Source organism: Camarhynchus parvulus, chromosome 2, assembly GCF_901933205.1.
Source record: "Camarhynchus parvulus chromosome 2, STF_HiC, whole genome shotgun sequence".
Taxonomy (NCBI): domain Eukaryota; kingdom Metazoa; phylum Chordata; class Aves; order Passeriformes; family Thraupidae; genus Camarhynchus; species Camarhynchus parvulus.
Window position 1 is genome coordinate 115,033,155 of NC_044572.1, and position 20,602 is coordinate 115,053,756.

Genomic DNA, 20,602 nt, shown 5'->3' on the forward strand with positions numbered 1-20,602 from the left:
TTTCAGGACTACCAGTCATGGACTCACATTGATTCATTTCTCTTGACCACTGTGCACCTATAACCTTCTGTCCAACCTTTGTTTCACGTAAAGCAAATCTGGAAATAGAGTAGCACAAGTTTTGTGTGCTCTGTCATTTGGCATGTTAAGAAGTGGTCAGCTCCTGGCTTGCTTCTGCTGGCAGTGTTTAGAGGGGGCACTAAAAATAAGAATCCCCTTATGAAGAGATAGGATGGAGAGATGGAGATAGGATTGTGGTGGAGAAAGTATGAGACTCCTATGTAGTCATAACAGTGTACATGAATCCACTGCATTTGTCCTTTGCATATCAGGTTGTGGATGGATTGCTTTTGATTATGAGAGATGTTCAATGATCAATTGGGAATGGTCAAAGTAGCCTGGGGAAGACTTTGGCTAACAGTTGTCCTACGAAAGCATGGTTATGCCCTTCCTCCCACTATTTTCAAGAAGAATGTAGTAAATAATGAAATGTGAGTGATCTAGTATATTCTAGTTAAAAACAAAAGAAGCAGTAGAAGAGCGTGCTCTTCCTGATTCCTTCAAACTGTGTATTCTGAATTAGAGAAGTTGAGTTAAACCATGCAGATATTAAAGTGTTTGAAGAATTAAGTTTTCTGTTCTGTGCTGCAAATCTCTGCCAGCTTGATTGATGACACTGGCAAAAGATGAAGAAACTTCAGGGCTTTGGACAGGTTTTTTGGGTTTCCAAATTTGTAGGTGATTATATTCCATTTACAGTTCAATATTTCTGCATGGATTGCTTGTTTTCAGTCTAGTGGAACAAAACCTTTCTTTTTTGTCAAACACAATTGAGTGATGTTTTATTTTGATTTATTATTATTTTGATTTTTTTTTTGTAAATAGAAGTGCTAGGGCACTTGCATCACTTTTTAGTTAAATGTGGCAAAGTAGTTCAGGAAACTTTGTGTTTCTTGCACTGTGTATGCTATAATGCACTTCTTTGCATGAACTTAGGAAAGGGTGCCAACCATGTTTGCTGGGACAGCTACAGTTAATAAACTTGTTATGTATTTCTCAACTGAGATTGATGTTACTCAGTTGTCTAAGACACAGTTGCATTCTTAGTGTTAAATCCTGAGCGTTCTGTAGAGATATTATGTAGTAATGCACAGTGATGCATTGTTTTCTTTAAAGAGGAGAAATCCTTGTGTGTTATGCAGGTTTTTTATATTCCACGATCAAACCTATTACTCACCTTCCTACCTGTAGATCAGTTAATGAGTTAATCTGGTGCAGGTAAATACATGCACAGTTTCTGTCAACAGCGCATAACAATTGCAAAACCACATTGAATGTAAGAGGAAACAGGAAGTTCATCAAGTCGAAAAAATATCAAATAAAGGCTACCATTATGTTTTAGGTATTCTTTCTGTTAGGGAAATGGAAGAAGATATTTTTGGCACCAAAAATAATGGTAAGACTTACCTACAGAGTCAGAAGAAAATTGGTATTTTCCCATCAGTGATCATGTAAATCACGATGCAAATTTGTCAAGTGTTACTATTTTGAAGTATAAAAATGTTGTTTTCTGGAAACCCCCATAAGTTACTGCGTTAAAGGTAGAAGTCAAGTCACCGTTGTTTAAAAGGGTGATGTAAGCTTAACCTTTGCTCAAAATTTTCATTTTCAGTTAAATAAATAATTTCTATTTTTGTGAAGTGCACCAAGTATTTGTGCTTTAAAAAGAATGATTAGTTATCTAAAAGTATTTGAGTTTGTCTATGTATATTGAGAGACTCAGGTGTGTAAGTCTGTTAAACAAGCTGCGTACGTATTTGCACGTATCAGTGAAGATGTGCAGTGGCTGAGAAAGATGTATAAAGAAGTAGTGTTAAATATATAAATATGTAGTGTATGTATGATGGAGTTTTTTTAACATTTGATAGTCAACATAATTTTAATGTACACATTACTCCATTAAGACATTTGAAGCTCAGTTGACAGTTTTCTTCAGCAACATATGCTTACAGCTTTTCAAATATATAACCTGATGCAGACTGTCTGGGAAGTTGAATTTTATTGTTGTAGAAACAATACCCAGCACTGAACATAAAGTTGCAAATTATGTCAAATGCATGCTTCTGTATTTTACAGGTTGTTTTGTGCAATCCTGCTAAAGCTTTATCTCATCCTCGTGGTGAGGGTATGGGAGCACAGAAATCATGTTTTCAATTTGGGGTGGTTCAAGTTTTCCATTCTCCTCTATTAGTTTGGGGTCTTTTCCCATGCTGTGCTGCAGGATGCCTTTCTGAACAGTGCTGGGTCAGTGAAGTGAGGAAATCGTATTTCATTGTGTTTCCCCTACAAGATAATCCTGGTACAACTAGGTGGATGGGGAGAGGAAGAAAGTGTGTAGTCACTGCTTAGCAACACAGTGGACCATGCTGTGGAAAGGTGGTGTTTGGCTCCTGCATTGGCCATCTGTCAAAGTTTGTTACAGATGTGAATGGAGAGGTGCAGCTTCTTGGGTTTTAATTGCTTTCTGAGATAGGCTTCCTAATTTTTTAAGGTTGTTTTAGTAATGTTAAAAAAAAGGGAAAAAATGCCCCCCCACTTTCCAGCTGGGAACAAGCATAAAGTCAATTTTTATTTGTGGTTGGTTTTTTGTTTCATTTTAGGTTTCTGTTGTTTTTTGCTTGCAGAATTTAAGAATGGCTAACAGGCAGGAATTCAGAATGGTAGTGTCCTGAGTCCTCTCTTTCTACCAGGGTGTTGTAGAAATTATAGCATTTACTGCACACTAATGTATTTGAGACACACAGAGAAATTTTCTTGGTTATTCTGCTTCTCATCAACTTTGTTTCTCATGAAAAATATGGATGCTTTCTGTTCAGAAACGACGCTCCAGCAGGCAGGTGAAGAGGAAGCGTTATACCGAAGACCTGGAGTTCAAGATTTCAGATGAAGAGGCTGATGATGCTGATGCTGCTGGAAGAGACTCTCCTTCAAATACTTCTCAGTCAGAGCAACAGGTCAGATATGAACAGGCTGGAAAGGTGGCCATAACTGCAGCATTCAGAGGTCAAATATGGGCCCTTTTCCTGAATGGTTTTCACATGTGATTGATAGAATGTGTCAGAAGGCATAAGTTTTTACATTCTTAAAAAATATATCAACTCATGGCTTTGTTTGCAAATGATATACAGCTTGATGATATACAGCTTAAAAGTTCAAGCTGAGTTCTTTGAAATTAGTGGTCCCTAGGTAAAGGAAACCAAAACTGTACTGCTAGAAATCTAGAATGTACTTCTGTGAATTCAGTGGTCTGGCTTCTGTGACTTTAATAAACCACTCAAGCTTGTCCCCTGCTGCTAGGCACCATAAGAACTCCTTTATGAAATTACTGCCTTGTAGTACCCAGCAGGGTACACTTTATTCTCTGTGCAATGTAAATGATGGATAAAATAGTTTGAATAAGATGAGGGGTAATACTGTAGGAATGACTGTTGTAACAATCTCATTGTTTTGTAGTGCTTTTTCAAACTACTTCATTTAACTGATGACCTATTCAAGAATATATCCTTGTTCTTTGGTGTTTCATTTGGCAATTTGTTAAGCCTTGTGAAATATTGTATGTGATCTCCATTGTTAATTGTGTCTTATCAGAAGGACAGTTGGGATGGTTTGCCTCCCGTTGTAATAGTGAATTAATGTAATAGAGAATTGCAGGCAATTTTGAGAGTGATCGTGTCGACACCTGCACTGCCAGCTAGAGCTTCTGAACATCATCTGCTGTTTAGACTGTATGGTGCTGAAAGCATTTTAGGACAGGGGAACTGCTCATGTTGTTATATCTGTTTGTCTGTGCACATCAGCCTTCTTAACTGAGGGAGCTGGAGTTGCACTAGGTCTTAAAAACAGGCTTAAACAAGTATCCTTCAGTCATTTATTATGGTATTAAATCTCTTTGAATCCTCAAAGTTCTCATGCTAGGGGGAAAATGTCCTCTTGGTATTAAGCTTCTGTTACAAAAAATTATTTTAAAGTTTTTCTAATAAAGGAAGTCTTTAACAAAGATGCACTCCCATAACTCTTGTATGCTGTTTATGATGTAGGAATCTGCTGATGCTGAAGGTCCTATTGTGGAGAAAATCATGAGTAGCCGTTTAGTCAAGAAAAAGGTAAAATAAATCCCCTTCCCTTCATATTTTAAATAGGCTAAGCATATTTCTTCTGAAGCCCTTACTGAGTTCCTAAAATACCTTGGATATTCCCAATTTAAAAACTGTTCTGTTGAACAGAGGAGGTTCCCTGAAAGTGTATTCAGATGGTATGCAATGTGTTTTTCAGTAGACATACACAAAACAGATTGTTTAATCTTTTACTTGTTTCTTTGCTTTTTTTGGATGAGAAATTTGAGTTTTGCAAATATACATGCTTGGGTGAAATCTGTGATGCTCTTCACTTCAGAGTAATATTCCATAGGAGTTTGAGGAATGAGAGAACTCAAAAACCCTTGCCCATAATTTTTGCATCTTTTGATGGCAGTTGTGCTTAGCAGCTGAAAAGAATTTACATGTGAGCAAGTACGATGCATAGACAGGTGATGAATATTTTCCTTGTCCCTGTGCTAAGATGGTGAAAGAAACACTCAAGTTCAGTGTGATTCCCTTATAATTCTGCCCTGCCTCCTGGTTCTTATTTTGCTTATAGATTTTTCTAATCTGCTTCTCAACTTGATTGGCCTTTGCACTTCCAAAGTATTAGAAGTCTGAGAAGGAAGTAGAAAAGAACTTACTCCAAAAAAGAACATGATTGTATTTATAGACTCTTTTGTGGAGCTAATTCTCTGACTTGTACTACAGTTGGACAGAAAACTGTCTGACTTAGACCGATACAGCATCATGTTGATCTTTAACCAGCAATTCATCTTTGCCTCAGTGTTAATTTTCAAATTGGAGAAAGGAAATTTGCCTTTATTAATGGATTTTTTTTTCAATGTTGTGGTGGTTTGGGGTTTGTTTTTGGGGTTTTGTTTGTTTTTCATGGACAAAGTGGGGTATGTGTGTTTAATTTTATTACTACTGTCCTAACATAATTAACACTTTTGTAAACCTAATTCACTTAATGTCATGAGTTCCTGTGATTCAATCTGACCTGTTTATGCACCTTACAGCATAAGCTTCTAAGGCTTTTTGGAGTGGTTTTTCTCTTTGTTTGTTTTTTTTTTAAGTCTAGAGCTGTATTTTGTGTTTCAAATCATAGGCTTATTTTTCAGATAAACTTGAGGCAATATAAAGTGAGTATTTACTTGTCCTGATGGTCTGCTAGGCAGGAGAGGAGGATGTGGTCCTTTCATAAATGTCTTTACAGGGGAAGCTGTTTTTCACCGATTATTCTTCCCTTCTTCCTCTCCCCTGCAAACAAAGGTGTGATTACTCATGGGGAGTGTGTATTTTGCTGCAGTTTGTGGGAAGTAGTTGGTCTGCTGCCTACATGTCTTTGATTGCAAGCTCTGCTGGAGGCAAGCTCTATTTTGAGCTTTTTCTTTAATGTTTTTTATGGATTGTATTTGCAGGTTTGAGGGGTGTCTCTTCTTTCCCTGCTCTTCTCCCCAACCCTCTTCTCCAAATTTCAAAAAAAAAATGGATTTCAGGATGTTAATATTTAACATCTGAAGTATCCAACTGTGCTTTTATTAAAGGTCTTTTACACTCTTACTAACGTCATCAAAACCCTGGTTGTTAGATTACTAATCAAAGCAAAATTGCTGCGATCAGGACCAGTGCATAAAATAAACACGAGGAGAGGCTTCACTAGGAAACCTTTCAGTGGATTAGGTTGTAACAAAGATGTTGCATTCAAGTAAAGGACATTAGATAATGAGTATGCGTTTGGAGCAGTATTCTTATCATAAAATCATGCTGGTTTTCTGAGAAATAGCCTAAGTCTAGCTCTGGAGTTACCAGATAGGATGCAGCCCTGTACTTGCAGCCATTTTTGAAACGTACGGAGTAAAAGGTAGAGCTGAGTTCCTGTTTGAAGTAAAAAAGATGGTGTTTTTCACAGTTGTTCCTAATGTGGAATGTTGAATTCCCTTGAATAATCTTTCTTCTTGCAGAAAGCATGAAGTACGTGTATCACTCCTCATGAGTTCCAAACCTGATGATTTTGGATGTTGAAATTTTTCATTCAGTCCCCTTTGAATTCCTGCTTCTTAACTTTGAAAAGGAATAGCTAGAACTGATTATGCTATCCAGCAGAAATAGCACATATTTTGGAAGGACAGGGAGTTTGTAGAACCCTGGACCTGCATGTTAAACATGTGAATGTCTCTTTTTGCCTACTAGTACACGTGAGAATTAGAACTAATTCAAAAGTGTATGGTACCTACTTCCTCAAATTAGTTTACAATTTTGGGCTGTGTATCAGTTGAAGTGATTGGGTTTTGTCTGTTGCTTTGCATCTGTTATTAAGGAGTTCTATCTGCTATTTTTCTAGTAGTTGATAGTTGTGGTGGTTTGGGGTATTTCATGGTTTGTTTTTTTCTTAGGGTTGGTTGGTTGGTTGGTTGTTCTTTTGGCTTTTTTTCCCTTTTATTGTCTCTACACCTGAGTGGCTTACACAACTAATTTTTGCATTAGCAGTGTTACTGTATCACCTCTGTGGCAATGGCATGCAAGATTATGTGCTTTTAAGTATTTGCTTGAATGAAGGGGTCATTTATTTCTTCAATTATCTGCAGAGACTGTGAATCAGATCCTGGCCACACCTGGAAATGATAATTTGAAGTGTCCTGCATTCCCCAAGTCTGCCATGTGTTATTTTAGGATGTCTGTGTAATCATTTTGGGGGAGAATTTTGCATAAATTCTTTTTGCCTGGTTAATATATGTGTACAGGTAGTGAGGAGTGCACAGTGACATCAGAGGCATAAGGTGCTGTCTCATATACCCTAATGTTCTTAACCTCTGCTTGAGTGCTGACAGTTGTAATTTGATTAAATTTTTGGAGGAGGGCATAGGGGCTGAATGGCAGACTAAGATTTTAAAAATATTTTTTCTGAAGTACTTTTTGCTTAGGTGAATCTTTGATGCACTCTTATGGAACATCTAATAACATAGACCAGTTAACATTACCTATTAGACAATACAAAATTGTGTTTTACTCATGAGAGTTACAGAACTTATCAAGATGTGCATTGTAAATTATTGTTATTAAGTTGGCAGCTGACAGAAAATATGTTTGACTGAAATGCTGCTGAGGGGAGTGAATTTGGTTAATATGAAACCTCTATGTAAAGGTGTTTAATGATGTTGTCATTGTAATACTGATGGATCTCAAAGGATTCTGGTTTAAGAGTAATCAAAGAGACTTGGCTGTAATACATTTTAGATAATAAAAGAAGTTAATGTCTTAAAATTAGGGTTGACTTCCTAAAGACTAATTTTGCCTCAGGGCAATGAATAGGTTCCGATAATGTGATCTCCAACTTCTTTTTTCAATGCAGTTTTGATCTCTAAATATTAATATCATCTTGAGAGAGACTCTTCTATTTTTTTTTTTGTTTTAAAAAGAATCTTGATGATCTTCAGATTTCTTTCCTTTGACAATGTCTTTGTGAGTGTCAGAGAATTTCTCCCCTGTGTTTGCGTTTAGAGCATGGTTTGGAGAGCTTATCTTCTTTGATGGAAGATTCAAGATCAAGAAGTAGCACCAGGAATCTTCTTCCATTTCTTTAGGGAGAAATAGGCAGAATCTGGTATTGTTTCTCTCTCTAGGAAGGAATACAAACAGACTGTACTGGAGTGATGTAAATGCTAAACTGAAACTCCCTTGCTACTCAGGAAGTAAAGGAATACTGTGTGAATCAGGGACTGGGAATGCATGAACTTCACTGTGCTAGAACACAGTTTAATGCAGCTGCTACTGTTGTTCTTTAATTGCACTGCTGTGGAGGTGAAATCTAGCCAGTAACTAAAAATGACAGTTCAAGTTTCAGGGTAGTCCCTCTTGTGTGCGTGTGTGTGTTTGTATTTTAAATATATGTAGAAACATACAAAAGTTGTTGATTTATGCAGCAGTCAACAGTTTTGCCTGTTTAATGCTGCATACATAGTATTTATTACAGATGATGTTGTCCCTGATGAAATGTTTGAACCAGAAAATGCTGCTCTGTTTAAAATTTTCCTAAAGTTCATTAGTAAAAACAAACAGTTAATGTTGTGACATAATCTGAATTCTAAATGTGTGCCTGGTGCACTGTCCTTAGTTTGTCCTGTGGCTGGGTTAAGGAGCAATTCAACAAAGTATTACATGCCATATGTTATGCAATACTTTGGCACCAGGGATAAGTTAGGGGTAGCTCAACTCTTAGCACTGAATGCCCTTGGTTTTGCTGGTTTATGTCACAGCTTTAACCTTGCTTTAAATGTAGTTTTTGGGTGTTAATTTAATTTGGCTGCTCTGTATGTGAGACATCTTGCCTGAGTGAATTTAATTGCACCATTGAGTAAAACTAAAGCCATGAACACTGATGCACTACAATTCTAGTAGAGGTATAAGGTTTAGTTTTATATGGCTTCTTGTTTGGAGTTATTAACTATATGGAGGAATAAACCCCCTTTAAAACTCTTTTTTAAAACATTACAAAACCCACAATGTAAAGTTGCCATGAGCCAGCCAAAAATAATACATATGGCATTCAGGAGTGCAGTTGCTAATTGGCTGCTGCCTGAGAAAATGGTACACTTGGCTTCTACTTAACACTGTGGGTTTGGCAGAAAGCCAGATTTGGGGTGAGGTTGTGAATGAAGCTGCATGTGGTTAGGGAGGAGTTCAAATGATTCATGTCTTGGAAGTTGTAGTAAGCACTGCAGTATGTACTTGGGTAAGCAGCTGGAGGAAACTCCTCGCCCATGTCCTCCCCCACAAACCTTTTCCTACACCTCCACTTGTGTCTCTGTGTGGGGACCATAGTCCATATCTCAGATAGTTTTTAAATAGTTTAATAAGTTGGGCTGTTTAGAGATTTAATTCACGTTTCAACATTTCTTTTCTTTTAGATGGAGAATGGAGAGGAAGTAGAAGTAGAGGAATTCTATGTAAAATACAAAAACTTGTAAGTAAAGTTATGGGTTTGATTGCTATCCTTAAGTTCATATAACTTCCAAATAGCATTCAAAACTGGTTTTGTAACTGATACAAATTATTATTAAACTTTAAACCTATCTAATGTTTAACCCAAAACAGTGACAAATAAACAGGGGAATACCTTACATTGGTGGTACAGGGTTTGACAGTGTTGTTTTGTGTTCTTTCCAAAATTAAATCCACAGGTAAAATTGCTCTGCTATTAAATACTTAAAGACTCATTATGCATGCAGGCTCATAAGCACACACCTGTGCTGTATAGGTCTAACTGCAACTGTAGAGTGTGTGCAAACTACTCAAACATAACCCTTGATGTTGTATCAAAAACAAGATTTATGTTGTACAAAATGTCTAAGATAACAAACAAATGAGATGGCTTTCAGTATTCCAGCAGATCGTTACCCCTCCATGAGAGGAATGTAATCGTGGTGAGAGCAGCATGTTGTTTCACTTCTGGACTCTGAAACTGCAATGCAATCAGAATTTAAAATAAAACACTTCATAGCTGGATAAGCTCATTTTTCTTGTAGGAAAATAGCACACCTTGTGTATTTTTACCAAATTTTTTGTCTGAGAGACAGAAGTCTGCTCTAAGGGTGCTTGTGGCAGCTAACTGCACGTAATTGACTTCACTTTAAATATGCTGTCATTTTTGTATCCTTTGCACTATATTGTTTATTGTATAATGTTTAATTGCTTAATTATGCTTTGTTTAGTTCTATTACATAGACATAATTTTTGTGTTAACTGTGCTGTCTTAGCACTAGAGCTTTTGACAGACTAAATTTATGGAGTAGGACAGGTCACTTTGGCAGAGATACTGTTCCTTCTTCTATGTTGTTACTGTGGAACTGCATTTACGAGGGGGTTTTCTTTTCTCTCTGTCAGTCTTGAAAGACTCACAAGTAATTTTGAGTTTCAATGCTGTTCTCACAAAAAAATTATATAGGATGGTAGTACTTAAAATATTTGCATCTTTTGATTAACTTATGAAAATCCCGCTCTTTGCTAGAATATGATGTTAAATAGTGACTTTACCATAAGTGTTTTGTATAGTAATTATGTTTTAAGTATGTCCAATAAAAGTCATCCTAGTTTTGTGCCAAACTAAGTATAGAGGGTATGTATTCAAATTTTGAGTGGGAGTTGTTTCTATTTCCTGACAAGTTTCTCCATTAGTAAGTATAATTACTTTGAGTAAAGATGATTAATAACCTCTATGGTAAAGAAGATAGTGTCAAGTTTTCCAAGCATAGCAGCACGCTGTGCTGGAAAGATCTAGTACTAGTAGAATACATCAGGAGTGCAATGGAAGCAGAGTTTTGAGTAAGATTTTTCTGTTTCATCTTCTAGTTCTTACCTTCACTGTCAGTGGGCATCTGTGGAAGAGCTGGACAAAGACAAGAGAATTCAGCAGAAGATTAAGCGGTTTAAGGCAAAACAGGGCCAGAATAAATTCCTTTCTGAAGTATGTTTTTTTGTTTGTTTGTTTCTTTCAGGTGTTTAAGGAATATTCCTAGGAATTCTTGTTCTGTATGCAAGCAGAACATTTTGAATAAGTCTGTGATATATCAGCAGCACCTATTCTGGTATAAAGCATAAAGCATTCTGGATGCAAGTCTTGCAAGTTTATGAAAGTCATCTATCCTGATTGTATGCTTTTTCCTATAGTTTTGGTTGGTTTTTTTTTCCTTGAAGTGAGTGGCTAGTTATTAGCCTTGTAAGCCTGACTGAATCAGTACCATGTCTTTTTTCTCAGGAGCTGATTATGCCAGAAGAAATGCATGCCTTTTTTCTATGTTATGGACTGCTGCTCACTAGGGATTCGAAGCTTTTTATCATCAATTTAATTTCACTTAGAGCCATAAGCAGTAATGTGGCAGGGGTCCTGTCAATAAAAGACCAGATCTGCTGATTTGTGTCTCTGAAAGATTACCTTTTAGAAAAATGCTGTCTTTTAAGAAAAAAAAAAATGTCTTCATGAGCTACTGTGTTTATTTATTTATATTTATTTTTACTATATCATTCAAGTTGAAACAAAAAAACCTGTTGCAAATTGAAAACTTCCACCTGTTCTAAGAGAAGATAGCTGGAATTGTTTCCATTTTCTCTTTTTAATATATTTCCAAGTGGATCACAAGTTACTGTAAATATTTGGAATTTGTCATTGTTTCAGAAAAAGCTCTTAAAATACACAGTCTTTAGTCCTTTTGGCTGTCTCTTCAGTTGAAGTGGATCTTAAAATGAAATGCAATGCTTTAATATAGAAGAGAATCCTGTAAGTTGTTTAAGGCATAGGAACGAACCTGACAAATTGTGATTTTTAGAGAAACTGTGTATGCATGCATTGTGTTTTCTCTGCTTTTGAAATAATAATCTTTAAATCTTGCTTGTAAAGCATTAGACAATTCCTGTAGTTAAAATAATCCAAAGGCACTTAGTGTACAAGGCTCTAATTTCTTTATTGCAAGCTGTAGTTTTCAAGAATGCTAAATGCATTGCATGCCATAAGCCTTTTCGATTGCTCATTAGTGAATTGTAATTTCACACTTCATTTAAAATATTCTTAAACATTCTCTCACAGTAAAAGGTTTCACACAGTAATTAAGAGGCCCAGTTAACAAAGTCTGAGAAGTCTGATTCCCTCACGGGGAATGATCTTGCTGAATTGTAGCATTTCAATTAACATGTTGAAGTTTGCCAAATATAAATTCTGTGTCACCGTGACCCAAAATATTATTGCCTGGTGAAATATATAATAATTTTCCCTCTCAGGAAGGGCTAATAGAGATATCTTTTATATTTTTGCCTCTCTCCTTGAACAGATTGATGATGAGCTTTTTAATCCAGATTATGTGGAAGTTGATCGAATCATGGATTTTTCACGTAGCACAGATGATAATGGAGAGGTAAACAAAACTTTGTTTAGTGCATCTCTAGTCATACAGACATTGTGTTTAGAATTTATTGTTTAGAAATACATTAATTAGAATATGTTAAACATTTACAGAAACTACCATGGTATATATGTATAAAAAATAGGAACATGTTTGAGAAAACGTTGGCTAATGTAGCAGTTTCTCTTAAATAAAGGGGGTTAAGTGAGAGTTCCAAACTTTTTCTTAAGTTACCTATTTTTTAAAAAAGCATGCAAAACAACCAACCAAAAGGCAAGAACAACGAAGAAGTGATATTTAATATTGTAGAAGTACAATGTTCATACGTGTAATGCAGAATTTAAATGAAAATGGCAAGAAAGAGTCTTAGCTAAATGTCATAATGGTTTAGACTGCCTGTTACAGAAAAAGTCCTGAAACTCACTGTTTCTTCATTTTTAATGACTTGTTCTGCAAAGAAGATGATTTTATCTTCCTGGAGATTCCCTTTTGGTCCTGGGAGAATAGAAAGCTTCACTGGCAGGTCGCTGTTTCCATGTTGCTCTGTCAGTGAATGGTGATGGTTGACTTGTCTGTGGTGAAGTTTCTGATGACACTGATAAAACAGTCAATTTTTAAATATGTAGTAAAGCATAGAATTGTAAGGACTGAAGTGGGAATATTGTTTTGCTTCTAAATTTTAGTCTAACCTTACTGATTTCAAATGTGTTATGCTCATTTTGGTGGTAAGCCTGCATTCTCCAGGTTCTCAACTTGGTTGGTTAGGTTGTCAAGGTGTCAGCCTGCTGTTTGCTTATCCTTCTGGCTGAATCAGGCATTCAGGTCTGATCAAGCTTTTTGAATTTCATCTAGCCTGCAGATCTTCTGTAAGAATGGGTGTACACTTTTATTCCTTCTGTATTGTGAGATAATGTAATTTTTGTCTTAACAAAGCCTGTCACGCACTATCTGGTGAAGTGGTGTTCGCTTCCTTACGAAGACAGCACTTGGGAGCTCAAGCAAGACATCGACCAAGCCAAGATCGAAGAATTTGAGAAACTGATGTCTAGGGAGCCAGAAATGGAGCGTGTGGTAAGAATTGGCTCTATAGAGAGGATTTTATTTGAAAATAGTAAAGTAATGTGGTCTTTTAGAAACCACTAATGGGATTTGCTGTATTTGAAACAGGAGCGACCTCCTGCCGATGACTGGAAGAAATCGGAGAGTTCCAGGGAGTATAAAAACAATAACAAACTCAGGGAATACCAGTTGGAGGGAGTAAACTGGCTTCTTTTCAATTGGTACAACACGTACGTAAAACATAGCTTACTGCTGAATCCTGCTTTGGAAAAGCTTTTATTTGAAATAGCAGCCTTTTAAAGTAACCCACTAAAGTGAGATTTTAGAATCGTTTACGTGGCTCATTTTTTGCTGCAGGAGTCATATACAAACTAATTTGGGGTGGAACATGAATATTTCAGATAGATTCTTGTAGCAAATGCTTTGGGTTCATGCATGCCCCTGCTGCTCCTTCTTCCTCCCCCTTGTAAATTTGAGAGGTAGATAGAAGGGATATATCCATGCTAACTGCATCACAAATCATAACATTTATTTAAAATGCAAAATGTTATGATGCCTTTTCATTCTAGAAATATGTGCTTTATTCAGGTTATTGCCTTACTGATTTTCTATGTTTTAAGTTGGGAATAAATCATTAAGCCTGTTTTTATTCTTGTTTTCAGACGAAACTGCATTTTAGCAGATGAAATGGGGTTGGGAAAGACTATCCAGTCCATTACGTTTCTCTATGAGATATATTTGAAAGGAATCCATGGTCCTTTCTTGGTTATTGCACCATTGTCCACAATTCCCAACTGGGAAAGGGAGTTCCGCACCTGGACAGAGTTGAATGTGGTTGTGTATCATGGGAGTCAGGCAAGTCGGCGGACCATTCAGTTGTATGAAATGTATTTCAAAGATCCACAGGTAAAAGCTCTTAATGATTTTTCTTTTTCTCTTTTTTTGTATATGCTTTACAGTTGTTTATTAATTTAAGCATCAATTAGTTTTTCAGTACTGGTATGTTAGGTTTCAGTTAGATGTACAGATACATATATTAAGAATCCTTTTTAATAGTGGCCAGTATCTCTTGTGGAATAAAGGGGCACCATGAAATGGTGCAACTTTTGTTTAGAGTTTCATTCTTTCCTGCAAGGTTTTTGTTATTTTGTGTTTCTGAGGGGAGCTGGCAGAAGAGATTCTTAATGGAGAAACTCCTTTAAGTGGAACTAAGCTTAAAAATCAATCTTTGCCTACCATTCCAGGAAAGACCTGCTTGCAGAAATTAAACTTGTCAATGCCTCTTTATCAAATTTTGTAAGTCAGATATATTTTGTCTGTGCTTAGGTTGAATAGTTGTGAGTGAAGGAAAGCAGAAATTACTAGGGGTAGAAACAGGAAATTATTTTGAAAACAGAAGCTAAGAGGAGCATCAGATCCCTACTCCTAAGTGCATGGCTTTTCCCAGAGTAAACAGAATTAAGGGAAATAAAATGTGCATACATTGAATGTTATTGCAGAATAATAAAATCTGCCTCACTTAAGAGAGAAAAAGGGTAGAAGTTCAACCTGTGGAGTACTATTTTCAACTGAGCTTTAAAAAGTGATAGTGGTGAATTCATACATTTAGATTTTCTTTAAGGCATTTTATTTTACACCACTGGACATTTTGATTAATAAACTAGAAGGATATAAAATCAATATGGCACACATTAAGTGGATTTAAAACTGGCTAGCTGGTATTTCTTGATGTAATTGTTAATGAGAAGTGATTTGCATTTCCAGCATAGTTCTTCAGGGATTGGTTCATGTCCATGAGCTATATAACTTACCAGTGACCTGAAAGAAAACATAAAATCATTACTGAGGAAGTTTTCAAACGACACAAAGATGTGGAGAGTGGTAAATGATTAAGACAGTTCATGGATACAGAGTAAGCTGTATTACTTAATAAATTGGATCCAATCTAGCAATACTCAGGATAGCTAAATACAGGGCTGTCTATGTCCAAGGAATTAAGATGATTCTTCCATAGGGAGAGCTCAGCTCTGGAAGGCTGTAAGACAAAAGCAGATCTTTTTTTGTCATGACACATGACCAGTTAAACCACTGTGACACAGTGGTTAAAAGGGCTGGTGTACTGCAAGTGCATGGGAGAAAACAAATCTTTATATTAAAGATGAGAAAAGCATTCTCCTCATTGTCAGTGATGTGATGGGTGGTCCAGTTCTGCTTAGTTCTCACTTCATGTCCTCAAAGTATGTTGAAAAACCAGAGTCTTACAGCAAAGCTATGAGAGAAATTGCAAGATAGGAAATATGGTTTTACAGGTAAAAAACTGATTAAAAGCTGTTTTGAAGGTATGGCTGTGGCACAACTTGACATGCCATTAGGGCAAACAGAAAGAACTATGTATTTAAACATAGTAGACAAACACATAGTAATTTATATTAGTTAGAAGTAAGAGTTGTGTGGTCTAGAAGATGACTGTTTTCTCAGCAATTTATCGAAGAAACTTTTAAATGAAAATCAAATCTGTGTTTGTTGAAGATTTATTTGAGTAACAGTTGCTTTATTGAGGTCTGGTGGGCCAGAGAAGTTGTATATGTCCCAGTTCACAGCAGGAGTGCTGGAACTAGATGATCTTTAAGGTTCCAGTCCTGGCCATTCTATTAATCTCTATTATTCTTTATAATAATTCTCACATTTATCTTCTTACCTAGATGTATAAGACACAAATGAAGTGGGATTGAAATCAGTTTTTCTGATTTTAAAATAATTTCTTAGCAGAGATTGATATTTTATATAATTTAAAAATTTGGATTTATACAAATACTGTCTCTGCTGAATAGTTTCCTGTGTTAAAAATCATGTTTGTTTGCTATTTGATTGGTGCTTGTTCTCAGCATGTTCTTCCCCTTAACAGTTACTTAGCATGAAGCCTGAAGGAATGTCATCTGAAAAATCCCACTTACTGTGCAGATTCTTAAGTTATTTTGGCAATGTTGTTTCATTGATTTAAAAGTAACTAAAGGGATCTACAGCAAGATGCAGCAGAAAGTTTTGTTCCCCCATTGCCATATTAACTCAATTCTTGCCGTGAGTGTGGCAGTCATTTTACCCCATAGCGAGTAATGACAAAGCACTCGTGGCACAGAAAAATGAATGATTTTCTGCTGGCTTTGCTCTCTGAACTGTGTTAAGAGTTGAATCAGACAATTACTGCATTTAGGGATAAAAGAGAAATGGAAAGAACTCATCCTTTTGGTGGCAGCTAGCTTAGATGTGTCACAAAATCACCTTCTGTGTTCTATTCTTTGTAAGAATGTCAGCTGTGAAACACATGGTGGAAACCAAAAACAGGGAAAAAAATCTCTTCATGTTCTGAAAAAAAGAGTCCCCATGTAGTGTTCACTCTGTCATTCTCCGAAGTACCATCACTGGGAATAGGATGGGATACAAAAAGGGAATGAAATAAGTCATGATTTGGCAGCATCATTTCTAGTTCCCTTGCCAGACACATCAACCCAGAAATCAGGCATCTTTGGCTTTTTAGGTCTTAATATGAAAAGAGTCTTCTCAATCTGAGCTGTTTCTCAAAAAGACAATTGAACATTGAGAGTGTGTGAGTGGCTTTTGAAGGGCAGTAACAACAGAGAACGTGCATAAGAAGCACCTACCCCATGTGCAGTAGCGTGATTTTTCAGGGTCAGCCCCAGTTACCAGAGTCAAGTTGTTGTGAAATGCTCAAGAGTAGTCAAGAATAAAATAAATTTCTGCAGTGGTGTGACTTCAACAGTAAGGACGTGGGGTTATCAGAGACATTCTGCTGTGAGGTTCGCATAGAGAGGCTTGTTCTGGTGTTCTTGAGCAATATAACTGGAAGGTCTTCCTAGGAGCCCTTCCCTGGTTGGAATATCAAACAAACCATGTGCTTTTTCTGTATTATCCCACCTCTGAGGAGTTCTGCTTTAAGATTACAAAACCTATATGTGCCAAATACAGCTAATGATGGAGACTTGGAAAAGAGCTGGCTTGGTTTGTGGTGGAAATTTACTTGGCTTGTGAAAGGGTTACAGCATTTCAGTTTTCTGGCTTTCAAAGCTGCCCACTTAATGTATCTTCATCTGCTGTTTGTTAAGTAACAGCTTTTTTTGCCCCTAACAAGATAAATACTTCTGGACTATGCCACGAGAAAGCATTGTTGAGCAGGTCATTACTCTCTCTGAAATGTTCTTGATTTGAGTAGGCAGATTTAATGCTGAGTTCAGGATATCAGGTTTTCAATCATTTCATTGAGTCAGTAGCCAGTTCTGATCCCCGTGGTTTGGAGAGGATTATATGCAGGTCACTTATAAAAGGATTCAGTCTTGCACAGGTCTAAGGGAAGAAATGGTCACCTTACTGTAAAATATGTGTTTCTTTTGAAATGTATTCAATATACAACCCATGACAGAGTCCTTTGAAAATGTGGAATAGCTTTGAACTTGTGTAATGCTCATCCTTACAGAGACAGTTTTTCTGCACAGACCCAGTGACACTGGAGGTACCAAATTACATTTTTCTTTGAAAAGCATTGGGAAGAAGCTTAGCATAATGTCACAAAGATGCTCATTTCATGCTCCTGAATAAAGTTTATTCAGGGTTTTTTTTAAAACAGTCTTTATATCGGTGCTGAAAATAAGACTGAACTAATGAACCAGTGAATATGGTGTCAGACATCAAGTTAATTGTCCTGTTGAACTTTGCTTAACACAGACTTACAAAAGTATTATGAAATTGTATGCAGATACACATTCTGCGTTTAAGAGCTCAGATATTTGCTTCTGCCAAAGCTGTTCATTAGAGTTTTTGTAGATTCCCGATCCCTGGAAGTGTTCAAGGCCAGATGGAACAGATCTTTAAGCAACCTGGTCTAGTGGAAGACATCCCTGCTCATGGCAGGGGTGTTGGAACTAGATGGTCTTCAAGGTCCCTTCCAACCCAAGCCATTCTATGAACTGTAGGTGTTTTGAATCCCGAGTGTCTAATGGGGAAAAAAAAAATAAAAAAAAAAATACAATGTTTTCATTTTTAGACCAGTGAGCACAATATTCAAATAGTCATAAAAAGAAAACCTTAATGCACTTTTGCTGTATTTGGATTGTTCAGGAGGACCTTCATGTACCTTCCATTCAAGTAAAAAGAGAATTCTCTTGATGAAGTCTGAAAACCTTATTTCAATATTGCAGCAATATATTAATGCCTCAAGGCATTAGTATAATCCATATGAATTAAAACTGAAATACTTGTATACTTTGTAATCAATGTACAGTGATTCTGTGGGCCTATTTACAGGATTAAAAACAGCTATCATGAAGTCAGTAGCAAGCTTACAGAATTGTATTTCCCCATTTAGGCAGGAACAATGACTTAATTTGCTTTAAATGTCTTGTCCATTCTACTCTTTTGTATTTTTAAAAAATAAAATTTGAAGGTGAAGCAAATGGCTTCTTTTCTTTGCCAGGGAGTTTATTTTTAACATTTGCTTTTCTTTTTAGGGTCGTGTGATAAAGGGGTCCTACAAGTTCCATGCCATTATCACGACATTTGAAATGATCTTGACTGACTGCCCAGAGCTGCGTAACATTCCATGGCGTTGCGTGGTCATTGATGAGGCCCACAGGCTGAAAAACAGGAACTGTAAGCTTTTGGAAGGACTCAAGATGATGGATCTGGTCAGTGTGAATCTCTCTTATCTTTGAGTCTTCTGTAGTTTTATTACTTCTGATTTACGGTTTAATCAAAAAGTAAAAGAAAAGGGTTTTTTCTCAAGTAAATCATCAGGTGTTAAGAAGAATAAGAGAATGCAGATGAGAAAGTATAAAATACCTGGAAGCATATGCATACCTTCAGTTTTGGAGTGCTGATATTTAATAAGATTTTTCATTGGTTTAGGTGTAGAATAATGTGGATTCTCCTAAGACAATAAAAATAAATTTATTCTTTCCTTTCTCTCCCTTCATGTGAGTTAATCCATAGTCATTTCTTCACATAGACATTTGTTTAAAAGTGTAATGTGGTCAGGTGGCCCAATTTGGCCATGAGAATTAAACTGCTCTGTATTAATATCAGCTCTAATGTTAATTTGTTGTGTGACCATAAGGATATTCTTTCACATTGACTAAGGAAGGGCAAGTGAGTTGGTTTCTGATGCTTACATAAATATGTATTATGTGTGCAAAATAGGTGCATTAAACTCACAGAGAAAATGAGATAATATGAAGATATTTACCATTTAAAAAACACAATAATTACTTTGTTTTAGGCAGAATATTCTTTTAAAATGTGAGAACAATGCAGTCATGCTAAACTAATACCTGTAATTCGGTCTTTTAAAATGCTGTGTACCTTTTGTTTTTCTTATTGTGGTTGCTGTTAGAGGAAAGCAGAGCTTATAGCCTTACAGACTACAGATAGAGATATGGGACTTTTCACATTAGTTCTTGTTACACTGCTAAATTTATGTTTGGCTCTGGGCTAGTTGCTAAACCTGTCTGGGCTCCTTCTCTAAAGCTACTTTAGTCTCTGCCACTCTTGTGCTCTTTAGCATGTAGTAGGAAGGTAGAACTCTGCTTCAGGTTTCCTGTTAGGTCCTGTGTTGATCTCCTGGCCTGAGGAGATCAGTGCACTGAGGTCAATTGGAGGTGTGGTAAATAAATGAATTTTTACTGGAAATGATGGGATAGATTCAACTGTTGCTTTGCCATCTAAAAGTCATTGTACTTGTGAAAGGGATGGGACATTGTGGAACAGTAAAATCTGTTCTTGTATCTTGGAGGACTTTTGAAGCTGCTTAAGTAGTGAAGTGTTTTTCTGGGCTATCACTGAAGGAACACCAGAGTACCAGTTAGGAATGTCCTGAGAACAGTTTTATGTAAGTAGCTGGAAGGGGGGAGGGGAAGCAAAGGTGAGACAGATGTATGGTGACAAGGGGAAAGAATTTTGTGTATTTTTCCATTGGAAATGAAAGTGATGGATTCCTAGGCAACTGTTTCTTAACCTTTCAGGAGCATAAAGTGCTGCTTACTGGAACCCCTTTGCAAAATACAGTAGAAGAGCTGTTTAGCTTGCTTCACTTCTTGGAACCAGGTCGCTTTCCATCAGAAACCACATTCATGCAAGAATTTGGGGATCTTAAAACTGAAGAGCAGGTAAACTTATCTTGCACACTTACTTTTCTATTTAGATATTTTGAATTTATCCATTTTATTGTATATGAACGTCATTATTTGCTTTTTAAAATAATATCTATTTTTTTCTGCCTTTTCACTGTTCTGGGGTTTTTTTGCTTTTTTTTAGTCCTTTGTCCATTGGTCTTGCAGAAACAGGAAGACATTCCTTTTATTAAAATACAATGTTTAAAAAATAGAGGTGGGATGTCTTGTAATGGTTTCTGGATGAAAAATACTTCTATGAGAATTAACTTGTCAGTTGACATTCTTCTTTAAGCATCAGAGTGAAGGGACTCTCCCTGTAACTTCTGTGGAATTA

At 36.5% G+C, this 20,602-nt stretch overlaps 1 protein-coding gene across 1 annotated transcript in view; it reads left to right on the forward strand.

Moving 5' to 3' along the window:
- CHD7 (chromodomain helicase DNA binding protein 7) overlaps positions 1 to 20,602 on the forward strand; it is a 132,463-nt gene that overhangs the window by 82,185 nt on the left and 29,676 nt on the right. The window contains 10 exon segments of the mRNA XM_030971645.1: positions 2,877 to 3,014; positions 4,098 to 4,163; positions 9,047 to 9,102; positions 10,488 to 10,602; positions 11,960 to 12,043; positions 12,965 to 13,102; positions 13,199 to 13,320; positions 13,753 to 13,996; positions 18,610 to 18,786; positions 20,119 to 20,262. Of these exon segments, the coding sequence (XP_030827505.1) occupies positions 2,877 to 3,014; positions 4,098 to 4,163; positions 9,047 to 9,102; positions 10,488 to 10,602; positions 11,960 to 12,043; positions 12,965 to 13,102; positions 13,199 to 13,320; positions 13,753 to 13,996; positions 18,610 to 18,786; positions 20,119 to 20,262 (1,284 nt within the window).